The sequence below is a fragment of the Oncorhynchus tshawytscha genome, unplaced genomic scaffold, assembly GCF_018296145.1.
Source record: "Oncorhynchus tshawytscha isolate Ot180627B unplaced genomic scaffold, Otsh_v2.0 Un_contig_1923_pilon_pilon, whole genome shotgun sequence".
NCBI classification, from domain to species: domain Eukaryota; kingdom Metazoa; phylum Chordata; class Actinopteri; order Salmoniformes; family Salmonidae; genus Oncorhynchus; species Oncorhynchus tshawytscha.
Window position 1 is genome coordinate 2,120 of NW_024609027.1, and position 14,682 is coordinate 16,801.

Here is a 14,682-nt window from a genome sequence, read left to right on the forward strand (position 1 = left end):
AGACAGAGTTAATACTGAGAGACCCTGACCTAGAGAGAGATAGACCTCACCCTGGAGAGAGAGACAGAGAGGACCCTGACCTAGAGAGATAGACCTCACCCTGGAGAGAGAGACAGAGAGGACCCTGACCTAGAGAGATAGACCTCACCCTGGAGAGAGAGACAGAGAGGACCCTGACCTAGAGAGATAGACCTCACCCTGGAGAGAGACAGAGAGGACCCTGACCTAGAGAGATAGACCTCACCCTGGAGAGAGAGACAGAGAGGACCCTGACCTAGAGAGATAGACCTCACCCTGGAGAGAGAGACAGAGAGGACCCTGACCTAGAGAGATATACCTCACCCTGGAGAGAGAGACAGAGAGGACCCTGACCTAGAGAGATATACCTCACCCTGGAGAGAGAGACAGAGAGTTAATACTGAGAGACCCTGACCTAGAGAGATAGACCTCACCCTGGAGAGAGAGACAGAGTTAATACTGGGAGACAGAGAGGACCCTGACCTAGAGAGAGATTTGTATTGATTTATTTTTCATTGAACCTTTATTTAACTAGGCAAGTCAGTTAAGAACAAATTCTTATTTACAATGACGGCCTACACCGGCCAAACCTGGACACATGATGAGAAAGAAGGACAAGTTGTTAATACTGAGATACAGGGGACGGACATAGAGAGGGGGACAGGGGTACCCAACTACCCCTCCCTCCCCCTTCTCCTCCATCCTCCCGCTGTCCCACCCCCTCACCTGTCCAGGTATCCCCTCTCCTTGGCGAAGCGTTGGAAGGCTCCCATGGGGTCTGATCCAGTACTGAGGATGAAGACCAGGGGGGTGGAGGGAGACATGTCACTGTAGAGAGTGGCCAGGTCAACAGGAGGGTTCTCTACAAACTGTTTCCCCAGGCTCACGATCACAAACTCTGTCACCGCAAACACCACCTAGAGGGAGGGAGGGAGAGTGGCAGGGAGAGTAAGTCAACTCCCTCTGGCTATCTACTCTGATTCCAGAGTACTCTCCTCTGAGTGTTTCAGAGAGCAGAATAACTGAATTTACAAACGTTCAACACCAGCTGAATATGGCAGCTGTCAGCAAACGTTGGCAAAAAAACATCATTAAAATGTTGCCAGCAGCACAGTTACAGTCACCAACACTCAGGTTAACATGAAAACAGCCTAACCAGCTCTGCTAGCGCAAGGAAAATGGTCAGAGTGAGGTGTTCTCTCATTATGTGTCTGGAAGTAGCTAGCCAGTTAGCTTGGGTGGTTGACCATAGTTGTGAGGTCAGAACGCTCGGCTCAGACCTAGTCCTCGCGCCAGCTCTGAACGCTCCGAGAGCCAAACGCTCTGGATTTACCAACGCTCTGACAACGCTCAGAGCACACTCTGACAACGCTCAGAGCACACTCTGACAACGCTCAGAGCACACTCTGACAACGCTCAGAGCACACTCTGACAACGCTCAGAGCACAATCTGACAACGCTCAGAGCACAATCTGACAACGCTCAGAGCACACTCTGACAACGCTCAGAGCACAATCTGACAACGCTCAGAGCACACTCTGACAACGCTCAGAGCACAATCTGACAACGCTCAGAGCACACTCTGACAACGCTCAGAGCACACTCTGACAACGCTCAGAGCACACTCTGAGCGTTGAATTTAAGAACACACCCTAAATAAAACGGATGGATGAACATAACTGCAAATATCGCTGTGTGGCCTGAAGGGCAACTCCTATCAAATATGACCATTGATATACAACATACAATGAGAGAGATGCCAAGAAAACTGGCAGCCCTTTCACCATCACAAGCAGACACACACACACACACACGCACACCAATAACCCCCACTACCTTCTCCTCCATGAAGCTCTTGATGAGCACCAGTTTCTGGAAGGCCCCCAGTCTCTGATCCCAGTGACCCCTGACCCCGTTTGCCTTTTCCTTCTCTTCTTCAGACATCTCCTCTGAGTAGGAGGCAGCTGGGAGTCAGACACGTAGCCCTGCCAGTTCTCTGGGTTGAAACACACTTCCAGACGACCTGGGAACACACACTCCAATATTCATCTACTTCTGTTGCTAGGCAGAAGAGTGTGTGTTCCTATTGACATCATTAGCAGATTACAAGGTAGTGGTAATCTCTAGGTTATTTTAGCTGTGTGTTACTACTCTACCTAGTGGTAATCTCTAGGTTATTTTAGCTGTGTTACTACTCTACCTAGTGGTAATCTCTAGGTTATTTTAGCTGTGTTACTACTCTACCTAGTGGTAATCTCTAGGTTATTTTAGCTGTGTTACTACTCTACCTAGTGGTAATCTCTAGGTTATTTTAGCTGTGTTACTACTCTACCTAGTGGTAATCTCTAGGTTATTTTAGCTGTGTTACTACTCTACCTAGTGGTAATCTCTAGGTTATTTTAGCTGTGTGTTACTCTACCTAGTGGTAATCTCTAGGTTATTTTAGCTGTGTTACTACTCTACCTAGTGGTAATCAGTGGTAATCTCAGGTTATTTTAGCTGTGTGTTACTACTCTACCTAGTGGTAATCTCTAGGTTATTTTAGCTGTGTGTTACTACTCTACCTAGTGGTAATCTCTAGGTTATTTTAGCTGTGTGTTACTACTCTACCTAGTGGTAATCTCTAGGTTATTTTAGCTGTGTTACTACTCTACCTAGTGGTAATCTCTAGGTTATTTTAGCTGTGTGTTACTACTCTACCTAGTGGTAATCTCTAGGTTATTTTAGCTGTGTTACTACTCTACCTAGTGGTAATCTCTAGGTTATTTTAGCTGTGTGTTACTACCTACCCAGTGGCATCTCCAGGTTATTTTAGCTGTGTTACTACTCTAGTGGTAATCGGTAATCCTAGGTTATTTTAGCTGTGTGTTACTACTCTACCTAGTGGTAATCTCTAGGTTATTTTAGCTGTGTTACTACTCTACCTAGTGGTAATCTCTAGGTTATTTTAGCTGTGTGTTACTACTCTACCTAGTGGTAATCTCTAGGTTATTTTAGCTGTGTTACTACTCTCCCTAGTGGTAATCTCTAGGTTATTTTAGCTGTGTTACTACTCTACCTAGTGGTAATCTCTAGGTTAATGTAGCTGTGTTACAACTCTACCTAGTGGTAATCTCTAGGTTATTTTAGCTGTGTTACTACTCTACCTAGTTTTATAGAGATGGGTGTGGCGGTGATCTCTCTCTTGATGCCGTTGAAGCAGGGCAGCGTGTCCTCCAGCTCACAGCATGTCTGCCAGGTAAACTCTGACAGCCATGGCACCTCAGGCCTCTCTGGATGATCCTGATGGGGGAGAGAGGGAGAGAGAGACAGCCAGGGGGAGGGAGGGAGAGAGAGACAGCCAGGGGGAGGGAGGGAGAGAGAGACAGCCAGGGGGAGGGAGGGAGAGAGGCAGGGGGAGGGAGAGAGAGACAGCCAGGGGGGAGGGAGGGGAGAGAGACAGCCAGGGGGAGGGAGGGAGAGAGAGCCAGGGGGGAGGGAGGAGAGAGAGAGAGCCAGGGGAGAGAGAGGGAGAGAGAGACAGCCAGGGGGGGAGGGAGGGGAGAGAGAGACAGCCAGGGGGAGGGAGGGAGAGAGAGAGCCAGGGGGAGGGAGAGAGAGACAGCCAGGGGGAGGGAGGGAGAGACAGCCAGGGGAGGGAGGAGAGAGCCAGGGGGAGGTAGGGAGAGAGAGACAGCCAGGGGGGAGAGACAGCCAGGGGGAGGGAGGGAGAGACAGCCAGGGGGAGGGGGGAGAGACAGCCAGGGGGGAGGGAGAGAGAGAGACAGCCAGGGGGAGGGAGGGAGAGAGAGAGCCAGGGGGAGGGAGAGAGACAGCCAGGGGAGGGAGAGAGACAGCCAGGGGGAGGGAGGGAGGGAGAGAGCCAGGGGGAGGGAGGGAGAGAGAGACAGCCAGGGGGAGGGAGGAGAGAGAGCCAGGGGGGAGGGAGGGAGAGAGAGAGAGCCAGGGAGAGGGAGGGAGAGAGAGACAGCCAGGGGGGGGGAGGGAGGGAGAGAGAGACAGCCAGGGGGAGGGAGGGAGAGAGAGAGACAGTGGGGGAGGGGAGAGAGACAGCCAGGGGAGGGAGGGAGAGACAGCCAGGGGGAGGGAGGGGAGGGAGAGAGCCAGGGGAGGGGAGGGAGAGAGAGACAGCCAGGGGGAGGGAGGGAGAGAGAGCCAGGGGGAGGGAGGGAGAGAGAGAGAGCCAGGGAGAGGGAGGGAGAGAGAGACAGCCAGGGGGAGGGAGGGGAGAGAGACAGCCAGGGGGAGGGAGGGGAGAGAGAGACAGGGGGAGGGAGAGAGACAGCCAGGGGGAGGGAGGGAGAGAGGAGGGAGGAGGGGGAGGAGACAGCCAGAGGGAGGGAGAGGAGAGGGGGAGAGACAGCCAGGGGGGGGGAGAGACAGCCAGGGGGAGGGAGGGAGAGACAGCCAGGGGGAGGGAGGGAGAGACAGCCAGGGGGAGAGGGGAGGGAGGGAGGAGAGAGAGAGCCAGGGGAGAGGGAGGAGAGAGAAGGGGTGGGCGGCAAAGGAAAAGTTGGCAGGGTGTTGGAGATAGAGAGAGAGAGGGGAGAGGGATGGAGGAAGGGAGAGGGAGAGGAGAGAAGGGGAGGGGACAAAAGACAAGAGAAGTGCAGTGGAAAGAGAAGCGAATGGATAGATAGAAAGGGGTGTGGAGAGGAGACATAAGAGAATGATAGATAGAAAGGGGGTGTGGAGAGGAGACATAAGATAATGATAGATAGAGGGGGTGTGGAGAGGAGACATAAGAGAATGATAGATAGAGGGGGTAGACAGATGGAGAGGAGACATAAGAGAATGATAGATAGAGGGGGGTGGAGAGGAGACATAAGAGAATGATAGATAGATAGAGGGGGTGTGGAGAGGAGACATAAGAATGATAGATAGAGAGGGGTGGAGAGGAGACATAAGAGAATGATAGATAGAGAGGGGGTGTGGAGAGGAGACATAAGAGAATGATAGATAGAGAGGGGGGTGTGGAGAGGAGACAGAAGAGAATGATAGATAGAGAGGGGTGTGGAGAGGAGACATAAGAGAATGATAGATAGAGAGGGGGTGTGGAGAGGAGACAGAAGAGAATGATAGATAGAGAGGGGGGTGGAGAGGAGACAGAAGAGAATGATAGATAGAGAGGGGTGTGGAGAGGAGACATAAGAGAATGATAGATAGAGAGGGGGTGGAGAGGAGACATAAGAGAATAGATAGATAGAGAGGGACATAAGAGAATGATAGATAGAGGGTGTGGAGAGGAGACATAAGAGAATGATAGATAGAGAGGGGGTGTGGAGAGGAGACATAAGAGAATGATAGATAGAGAGGGGGTGTGGAGAGGAGACAGAAGAGAATGATAGATAGAGAGGGGGTGTGGAGAGGAGACATAAAAGAGAATGATAGATAGAGGGGGTGGAGAGGAGACAGAAGAGAATGATAGATAGAGAGGGGGTGGAGAGGAGACATAAGAGAATGATAGATAGAGAGGGGGTGGAGAGGAGACATAAGAGAATGATAGATAGAGAGGGGGTGTGGAGAGGAGACATAAGAGAATGATAGATAGAGGGGGTGTGGAGAGGAGACAGAAGAGAATGATAGATAGAGGGGTGTGGAGAGGAGACAGAAGAGAATGATAGATAGAGAGGGGGTGTGGAGAGGAGACAGAAGAGAATGATAGATAGAGAGGGGGTGTGGAGAGGAGACATAAGAGAATGATAGATCGAGGGGGTGTGGAGAGGAGACAGAAGAGAATGATAGATAGAGGGGGGGTGTGGAGAGGAGACATAAGAGAATGATAGATAGAGAGGGGGTGTGGAGAGGAGACAGAAGAGAATGATAGATAGAGAGGGGTGTGGAGAGGAGACAGAAGAGAATGATAGATAGAGAGGGTGTGGAGAGGAGACAGAAGAGAATGATAGATAGAGAGGGGGTGTGGAGAGGAGACATAAGAGAATGATAGATAGAGAGGGGGTGTGGAGAGGAGACATAAGAGAATGATAGATAGAGAGGGGTGTGGAGAGGAGACATAAGAGAATGATAGATAGAGAGGGGTGTGGAGAGGAGACAGAAGATAATGATAGATAGAGGGGGTGTGGAGAGGAGACATAAGAGAATGATAGATAGAGGGGGGTGTGGAGAGGAGACATAAGAGAATGATAGATAGAGGGGGGTGTGGAGAGGAGACATAAGATAATGATAGATAGAGGGGGTGTGGAGAGGAGACATAAGAGAATGATAGATAGAGGGGGTGTGGAGAGGAGACATAAGAGAATGATAGATAGAGAGGGGGTGTGGAGAGGAGACAGAAGAGAATGATAGATAGAGGGGGGTGTGGAGAGGAGACATAAGAGAATGATAGATAGAGGGGGTGTGGAGAGGAGACATAAGAGAATGATAGATAGAGGGGGGTCGAGGAGACATGTGGAGAGGAGACATAAGAGAATGATAGATAGAAGGGGGTGTGGAGAGGAGACATAAGATAATGATAGATAGAGGGGGTGTGGAGAGGAGACATAAGAGAATGATAGATAGAGGGGGTGTGGAGAGGAGACATAAGAGAATGATAGATAGAGAGGGGTGTGGAGAGGAGACATAAGAGAATGATAGATAGAGGGGTGTGGAGAGGAGACAGAAGAGAATGATAGATAGAAAGGGGTGTGGAGAGGAGACATAAGATAATGATAGATAGAGGGGGTGTGGAGAGGAGACATAAGAGAATGATAGATAGAGGGGGTGTGGAGAGGAGACATAAGAGAATGATAGATAGAGAGGGGGTGTGGAGAGGAGACATAAGAGAATGATAGATAGAGGGGGTGTGGAGAGGAGACATAAGATAATGATAGATAGAGGGTGTGGAGAGGAGACAGAAGAGAATGATAGAGAGGGGGTGTGGAGAGGAGACATAAGAGAATGATAGATAGAGAGGGGGTGTGGAGAGGAGACATAAGAGAATGATAGATAGAGAGGGGGTGTGGAGAGGAGACATAAGAGAATGATAGATAGAGAGGGGTGTGGAGAGGAGACATAAGAGAATGATAGATAGAGAGGGGGTGTGGAGAGGAGACATAAGAGAATGATAGATAGAGAGGGGGTGTGGAGAGGAGACAGAAGAGAATGATAGATAGAGAGGGGGTGTGGAGAGGAGACAGAAGAGAATGATAGATAGAGAGGGGGTGTGGAGAGGAGACATAAGAGAATGATAGATAGAGAGGGGGTGTGGAGAGGAGACATAAGAGAATGATAGATAGAGAGGGGTGTGGAGAGGAGACATAAGAGAATGATAGATAGATAGAGGGGGTGGAGAGGAGACATAAGAGAATGATAGATAGAGAGGGGGTGTGGAGAGAGACAGAAGAGAATGATAGATAGAGAGGGTGTGGAGAGGAGACAGAAGAGAATGATAGATAGAGAGGGGATGTGGAGAGGAGACAGAAGATAATGATAGATAGAGAGGGGGTGTGGAGAGGAGACATAAGAGAATGATAGATAGAGAGGGGGTGGAGAGGAGACATAAGAGAATGATAGATAGAGAGGGGTGTGGAGAGGAGACATAAGAGAATGATAGATAGAGAGGGGGTGTGGAGAGGAGACAGAAGAGAATGATAGATAGAGAGGGGTGTGGAGAGGAGACATAAGAGAATGATAGATAGAGAGGGGGTGTGGAGAGGAGACATAAGAGAATGATAGATAGAGAGGGGGTGTGGAGAGGAGACATAAGAGAATGATAGATAGAGAGGGGGGTGGAGAGGAGACAGAAGAGAATGATAGATAGAGAGGGGTGTGGAGAGGAGACAGAAGAGAATGATAGATAGAGAGGGGTGTGCAGAGGAGACAGAAGTGAATGATAGATAGAGAGGGGTGTGGAGAGGAGACAGGAGAGAATGATAGATCGAGAGGGGTGTGGAGAGGAGACAGAAGAGAATGATAGATCGAGAGGGGGTGTGGAGAGGAGACATAAGAGAATGATAGATAGAGAGGGGTGTGGAGAGGAGACAGAAGAGAATGATAGATAGAGAGGGGTGTGGAGAGGAGACAGAAGAGAATGATAGATAGAGAGGGGATGTGGAGAGGAGACAGAAGAGAATGATAGATAGAGAGGGGGTGGAGAGGAGACAGAAGAGAATGATAGATAGAGAGGGGTGTGGAGAGGAGACATAAGAGAATGATAGATAGAGAGGGGTGTGGAGAGGAGACATAAGAGAATGATAGATAGAGAGGGGGTGTGGAGAGGAGACAGAAGAGAATGATAGATAGAGAGGGTGTGGAGAGGAGACAGAAGAGAATGATAGAGAGAGAAGGGTGGAGAGAGGAGACATAAGAGAATGATAGATAGAGAGGGGGTGTGGAGAGGAGACATAAGAGAATGATAGATAGAGAGGGGTGTGGAGAGGAGACATAAGAGAATGATAGATAGAGAGACATAAGGGTGTGGAGAGGAGACAGAAGAGAATGATAGATAGAGAGGGGGTGGAGAGGAGACATAAGAGAATGATAGATAGAGGGGGTGTGGAGAGGAGACAGAAGAAGAGGGGAGGACAGGGGACATTGGGTATTACGTGGAGAACCGAGGTGATGGATGGAGAGAAGATGAGGTGGCAGGTGAAAAGAAGATAAGCAGGGGAGGACAGAGGATCAGGTCATCATTTTAATGATTTAATCCCCAATGGTTTAGGGTCCCAGTTTCAGACAAAGCGGCCATCTTTCCCCTGCTTAAATAACGACATATAGAGACAGACTAAACCGCCCATTAGATATACTCATTGAATAATACATTCAGCAATCCACTCTTGTCAGAACTCTTCAAAAAACCCTGCTCTAGAGAAATCCCAACACACTGTTCTCAGGCTAGTTTAGTGTATAGCACACCTTATGATGAGAGTTAGAATTGGGGAGGGTTAGCTGATCCTAGATCTGTGTCTCTGGAGACAGCTAAATCATTGACTACACACAGACACATGGGGACATCAGTATTCTACACACAGTCACAGGTTAGAGGGGACTCTCTCCCCCTCTCTGTTTCTCTCTCCTGCAGAGCGGGAAAGAGGCTGACAAGCCCTCTGGTATACAGGCACTCTTAACTAGGATATTTAAAATGATGCATTCCTAATGGACTGAGTAAAGACTGCTGAGGGATAGAAGAAGTGGGAATCATTGTCTGGCTCAAGACATATCTTCATTTTAGGGAGAGATTCCAGACAGCCCTGTTATAGACCAGTGACAATTGACAGATTATCAACATTTATGTTGTGCTGCATATTACAACAAACCTGAGCTCTCTTTCTGGTTTGGGTTTGAACAGTAATATGATTGGTAAAGGGCTGAAATATAAACTCTATGATTGGTAAAGGGCTGAAATATAAACTCTATGATTGGTAAAGGGCTGAAATATAAACTCTATGATTGGTAAAGGGCTGAAATATAAACTCTATGATTGGTAAAGGGCTGAAATATAAACTCTATGATTGGTAAAGGTCTGAAATATAAACTCTATGATTGGTAAAGGGCTGAAATATAAACTCTATGATTGGTAAAGGTCTGAAATATAAACTCTATGATTGGTAAAGGGCTGAAATATAAACTCTATGATTGGTAAAGGGCTGAAATATAAACTATGATTGGTAAAGGGCTTGAAATATAAACTCTATGATTGGTAAAGGGCTTGAAATATAAACTCTATGATTGGTAAAGGGCTGAAATATAAAATGATTGGTAAAGGGCTGAAATATAAACTATGATTGGTAAAGGTCTGAAATATAAACTCTATGATTGGTAAAGGGCTGAAATATAAACTCTATGATTGGTAAAGGGCTGAAATATAAACTCTATGATTGGTAAAGGTCTGAAATATAAACTCTATGATTGGTAAAGGGCTGAAATATAAACTATGATTGGTAAAGGGCTGAAATATAAACTATGATTGGTAAAGGGCTTGAAATATAAACTATGATTGGTAAAGGGCTTGAAATATAAACTCTATGATTGGTAAAGGGCTGAAATATAAACTATGATTGGTAAAGGGCTGAAATATAAACTCTATGATTGGTAAAGGGCTTGAAATATAAACTATGATTGGTAAAGGGCTTGAAATATAAACTCTATGATTGGTAAAGGGCTGAAATATAAACTATGATTGGTAAAGGGCTGAAATATAAACTCTATGATTGGTAAAGGGCTGAAATATAAACTCTATGATTGGTAAAGGGCTGAAATATAAACTATGATTGGTAAAGGGCTGAAATATAAACTCTATGATTGGTAAAGGGCTGAAATATAAACTCTATGATTGGTAAAGGTCTGAAATATAAACTCTATGATTGGTAAAGGTCTGAAATATAAACTCTATGATTGGTAAAGGTCTGAAATATAAACTCTATGATTGTTAAAGGGCTGAAATATAAACTCTATGATTGGTAAAGGTCTGAAATATAAACTCTATGATTGGTAAAGGGCTGAAATATAAACTATGATTGGTAAAGGGCTTGAAATATAAACTATGATTGGTAAAGGGCTTGAAATATAAACTCTATGATTGGTAAAGGGCTGAAATATAAACTATGATTGGTAAAGGTCTGAAATATAAACTCTATGATTGGTAAAGGGCTGAAATATAAACTATGATTGGTAAAGGGAAATATAAACTCTATGATTGGTAAAGGGCTGAAATATAAACTCTATGATTGGTAAAGGGCTGAAATATAAACTCTATGATTGGTAAAGGTCTGAAATATAAACTCTATGATTGGTAAAGGTCTGAAATATAAACTCTATGATTGGTAAAGGGCTGAAATATAAACTATGATTGGTAAAGGGCTTGAAATATAAACTCTATGATTGGTAAAGGGCTTGAAATATAAACTCTATGATTGGTAAAGGGCTGAAATATAAACTCTATGATTGGTAAAGGGCTGAAATATAAACTCTATGATTGGTAAAGGGCTGAAATATAAACTATGATTGGTAAAGGGCTTGAAATATAAACTCTATGATTGGTAAAGGGCTGAAATATAAACTCTATGATTGGTAAAGGGCTGAAATATAAACTCTATGATTGGTAAAGGGCTGAAATATAAACTCTATGATTGGTAAAGGGCTGAAATATAAACTCTATGATTGGTAAAGGGCTGAAATATAAACTATGATTGGTAAAGGGCTTGAAATATAAACTATGATTGGTAAAGGGCTTGAAATATAAACTCTATGATTGGTAAAGGGCTGAAATATAAACTATGATTGGTAAAGGTCTGAAATATAAACTCTATGATTGGTAAAGGGCTGAAATATAAACTCTATGATTGGTAAAGGGCTGAAATATAAACTCTATGATTGGTAAAGGGCTGAAATATAAACTATGATTGGTAAAGGGCTGAAATATAAACTCTATGATTGGTAAAGGGCTGAAATATAAACTCTATGATTGGTAAAGGTCTGAAATATAAACTCTATGATTGGTAAAGGTCTGAAATATAAACTCTATGATTGGTAAAGGTCTGAAATATAAACTCTATGATTGTTAAAGGGCTGAAATATAAACTCTATGATTGGTAAAGGTCTGAAATATAAACTCTATGATTGGTAAAGGGCTGAAATATAAACTATGATTGGTAAAGGGCTTGAAATATAAACTATGATTGGTAAAGGGCTTGAAATATAAACTCTATGATTGGTAAAGGGCTGAAATATAAACTATGATTGGTAAAGGTCTGAAATATAAACTCTATGATTGGTAAAGGGCTGAAATATAAACTCTATGATTGGTAAAGGGCTGAAATATAAACTCTATGATTGGTAAAGGGCTGAAATATAAACTATGATTGGTAAAGGGCTGAAATATAAACTCTATGATTGGTAAAGGGCTGAAATATAAACTCTATGATTGGTAAAGGGCTTGAAATATAAACGCTATGATTGGTAAAGGTCTGAAATATAAACTCTATGATTGGTAAAGGGCTGAAATATAAACTCTATGATTGGTAAAGGGCTGAAATATAAACTCTATGATTGGTAAAGGGCTGAAATATAAACTCTATGATTGGTAAAGGGCTGAAATATAAACTCTATGATTGGTAAAGGGCTGAAATATAAACTCTATGATTGGTAAAGGGCTTGAAATTCTTCCCGTGATTTGCTAAGAGCTCACATATCTATCCTTTTCGACTGGCTTAGAGTGGACACTAGTTGCCGTTAATTGGCTGACAGTGGACAATAGTCCCATTTGATTGGCTGACGGGCCCGTCAATCAACCTAACTACCTTGTCTAGGGGGCGCTCCTCGCAGGAAGTGCTGCCACTCTGCGTCAGTGACCTCCCCATGCTGGCGCATGATGTCCACACAAAGCATGAAGCTGTAATAACAAAAATATGAATCATCATCATCATCATCATCGTGAATATATTTGTAGAGTCCATTTGATACCCAGAATGCAGCTTAAAGAAAAGGTCAAACCCCCTTTACCTGTAGATGGTCTTGTGCTGCTCAAACAGGCCGCGGGATATGTTGGTGTAGCTGGTGAGCAGGGTCTGGTCCAGGAGGATCTGCAGGCGCTCTTCCAGAACACTGCTCTTCTCTGATATCTCTATGGTGGAGTTAAAGAGCTACAGGGGAGGGGGGTCAGAGAGAGCAGAGGAGAGGGAGGAAGGTGGGGAGGGGGTCAGAGAGAGCAGGGGAGAGGGAGGAAGGTGGGGAGGGGGATCAGGGAGAGTAGGTGAGAGGGAGGAAGGTGGGGAGGGGGTCAGAGAGAGCAGGGGAGAGGGAGGAAGGTGGGGAGGGGGGTCAGGGAGAGCAGGTGAGAGGGAGTAAGGTGGGGAGGGGGTCAGGGAGAGCAGGTGAGAGGGAGGGGAGGGAGGAGATGATCAGGGGAGAGAGGGGGAGGGAGAGGGAGGAAGGTGGGGAGGAGATGATCAGGGAGAGAGAGGGGGAGGGAGGAGATGGGGAAGAGGTGATCAGGGGAGAGGGAGGGAGGGGGTGATCAGGGGAGAGAGAGAGGTGGGAGGGAGGAGATGGGGAAGAGGTGATCAGGGGAGAGAGAGAGGGGAGGGAGGAGATGGGGAAGAGGTGATCAGGGGAGAGAGAGAGGGAGGGAGAGGGAGGGAGGGGGTGATCAGGGAGAGAGAGGGGAGGGAGGAAGGTGGGGAGGAGATGGGGAAGAGGTGATCAGGGGAGAGTTAGAGGGGGGGAGGAGGAGATGGGGAAGAGGTGATCAGGGGAGAGTTAGAGGGGGAGGAGGAGGAGATGGGGAAGAGGTGATCAGGGGAGAGAGAGAGGGGGAGGGAGGAGATGGGGAAGAGGTGATCAGGGAGAGAGAGGGGAGGGAGAGGGAGGGAGGTAGTGATCAGGGGAGGAGAGAGGGGAGGGAGATCAGGGGAGAGAGAGAGGGGGAGGGAGAGGGGGAGGGAGAGGGAGGGAGGAAGGGAGGGGGTGATGTGAAGATGAGAAAGTCAACTCCAGAGGGAAAAAGCCCCACAGTGAATGTTGCTGATACACTATGACACAAAGGGAAAAACAACATTGCTGATTCATGAAGGTAGAGAACCAATCATTCTCGACCACATAGACAGAAAGGTCACCTGCTTGAAGTACTTGAGGGAGAACTGGTACATGGGGTCTATCTCAGAGAGGCTGGCGATGACAAAGTACATGACGGAGCCTCGTGTGGCCACGGGCCGGTAGCGCTCCCTGGCCGCGTTGATCATCAGCTCTGTCGCCTCGGCCTCCTCCAAACGATGCTTAATGGCCTCTGACGTCACCTGGAGAGGGGAGAGGGAGAGAGAGAGAGAGGGAGAGAGAGAGAGAGAGAGAGGAGAGAGAGAGAGAGAGAGAGAGAGAGAGAGAGAGAGAGAGAGAGGGAGGGAGGGAGGGAGGGAGGGAGGGGGGGAGAGGGAGGGAGAGAGGGTGAAAGGGAGAGAGGGAGAGAGAGGGAGAGAGAGGGAGAGAGAGAGGGAGAGGAGAGAGGAGAGAGGAGAGAGAGAGAGGGAGAGAGAGAGAGAGGGTGAGAGAGAGAGAGAGAGAGAGAGAGAGAGAGAGAGAGGGAGAGAGAGAGAGAGAGAGAGAGAGAGAGAGAGAGAGAGAGAGAGAGAGAGAGAGAGAGAGAGAGAGAAAGAAAGAAAGAAAGAAAGAAAGGGAAACCGATACAAAGACATTTGAGGGACAGGAAGAACACAAACTCGGCCTACAGAAAGATGGTTAGAAAGTCGACCACACCTGAGAGTTCAACAATCCTACTGTCTACCCCCATGACCCCACAGTGACCCCTGACCTTTGACTCCTGCAGTGTCTGCACCAGCTCCTCATTGTCCAGGATGTTTCCCTTGGAGTTGAAGAGCAGTTTGAGGATGCGGTCCTCGATGGCCTTCAGCTGGTTGCGGTCGGCGTTGATCCTCACAATCAGCTGGTTCCTCTGTTCCTCCAGGTCAGGACGCTCCAGACGAACCACGTCACTGTGAGGGGAGAGAGAGAAGGAACGCAAGTTAACCACTCACTCATACCACAAGAAAACCACACAGTCTGAACCACTTTAATGAGGAGAGTGAGAGTCAGCGGGGAGAAGAGTTGTGTTGTCTACCTGAGAAGCTGGTCCTCCAGACCAGACTTGGTAACGGTGAAGTTGATGATGGTCACTTTGATACACACCTAGAAAACAGGGGGGGGTGAACTCCACACATCAACAACCAATCAAATCAG

The 14,682-nt window shown here is 46.8% G+C and overlaps 1 protein-coding gene across 1 annotated transcript in view; it reads right to left on the bottom strand.

Annotated features, from left to right (window-relative positions):
- Nucleotides 1-430: 430 nt before the first annotated feature.
- Nucleotides 431-14,682, bottom strand: part of LOC112240824 (dynein axonemal heavy chain 6-like) — a gene marked incomplete at both ends in the record, with an annotated part of 94,357 nt that continues 80,105 nt past the window's right edge. Inside the window, 10 exon segments of the mRNA XM_042314035.1 lie at nucleotides 431-453; nucleotides 745-935; nucleotides 1,855-1,974; nucleotides 1,977-2,041; nucleotides 3,165-3,300; nucleotides 12,247-12,346; nucleotides 12,457-12,596; nucleotides 13,569-13,748; nucleotides 14,258-14,438; nucleotides 14,564-14,631. Coding sequence (XP_042169969.1) covers nucleotides 431-453; nucleotides 745-935; nucleotides 1,855-1,974; nucleotides 1,977-2,041; nucleotides 3,165-3,300; nucleotides 12,247-12,346; nucleotides 12,457-12,596; nucleotides 13,569-13,748; nucleotides 14,258-14,438; nucleotides 14,564-14,631 — 1,204 coding nt within the window.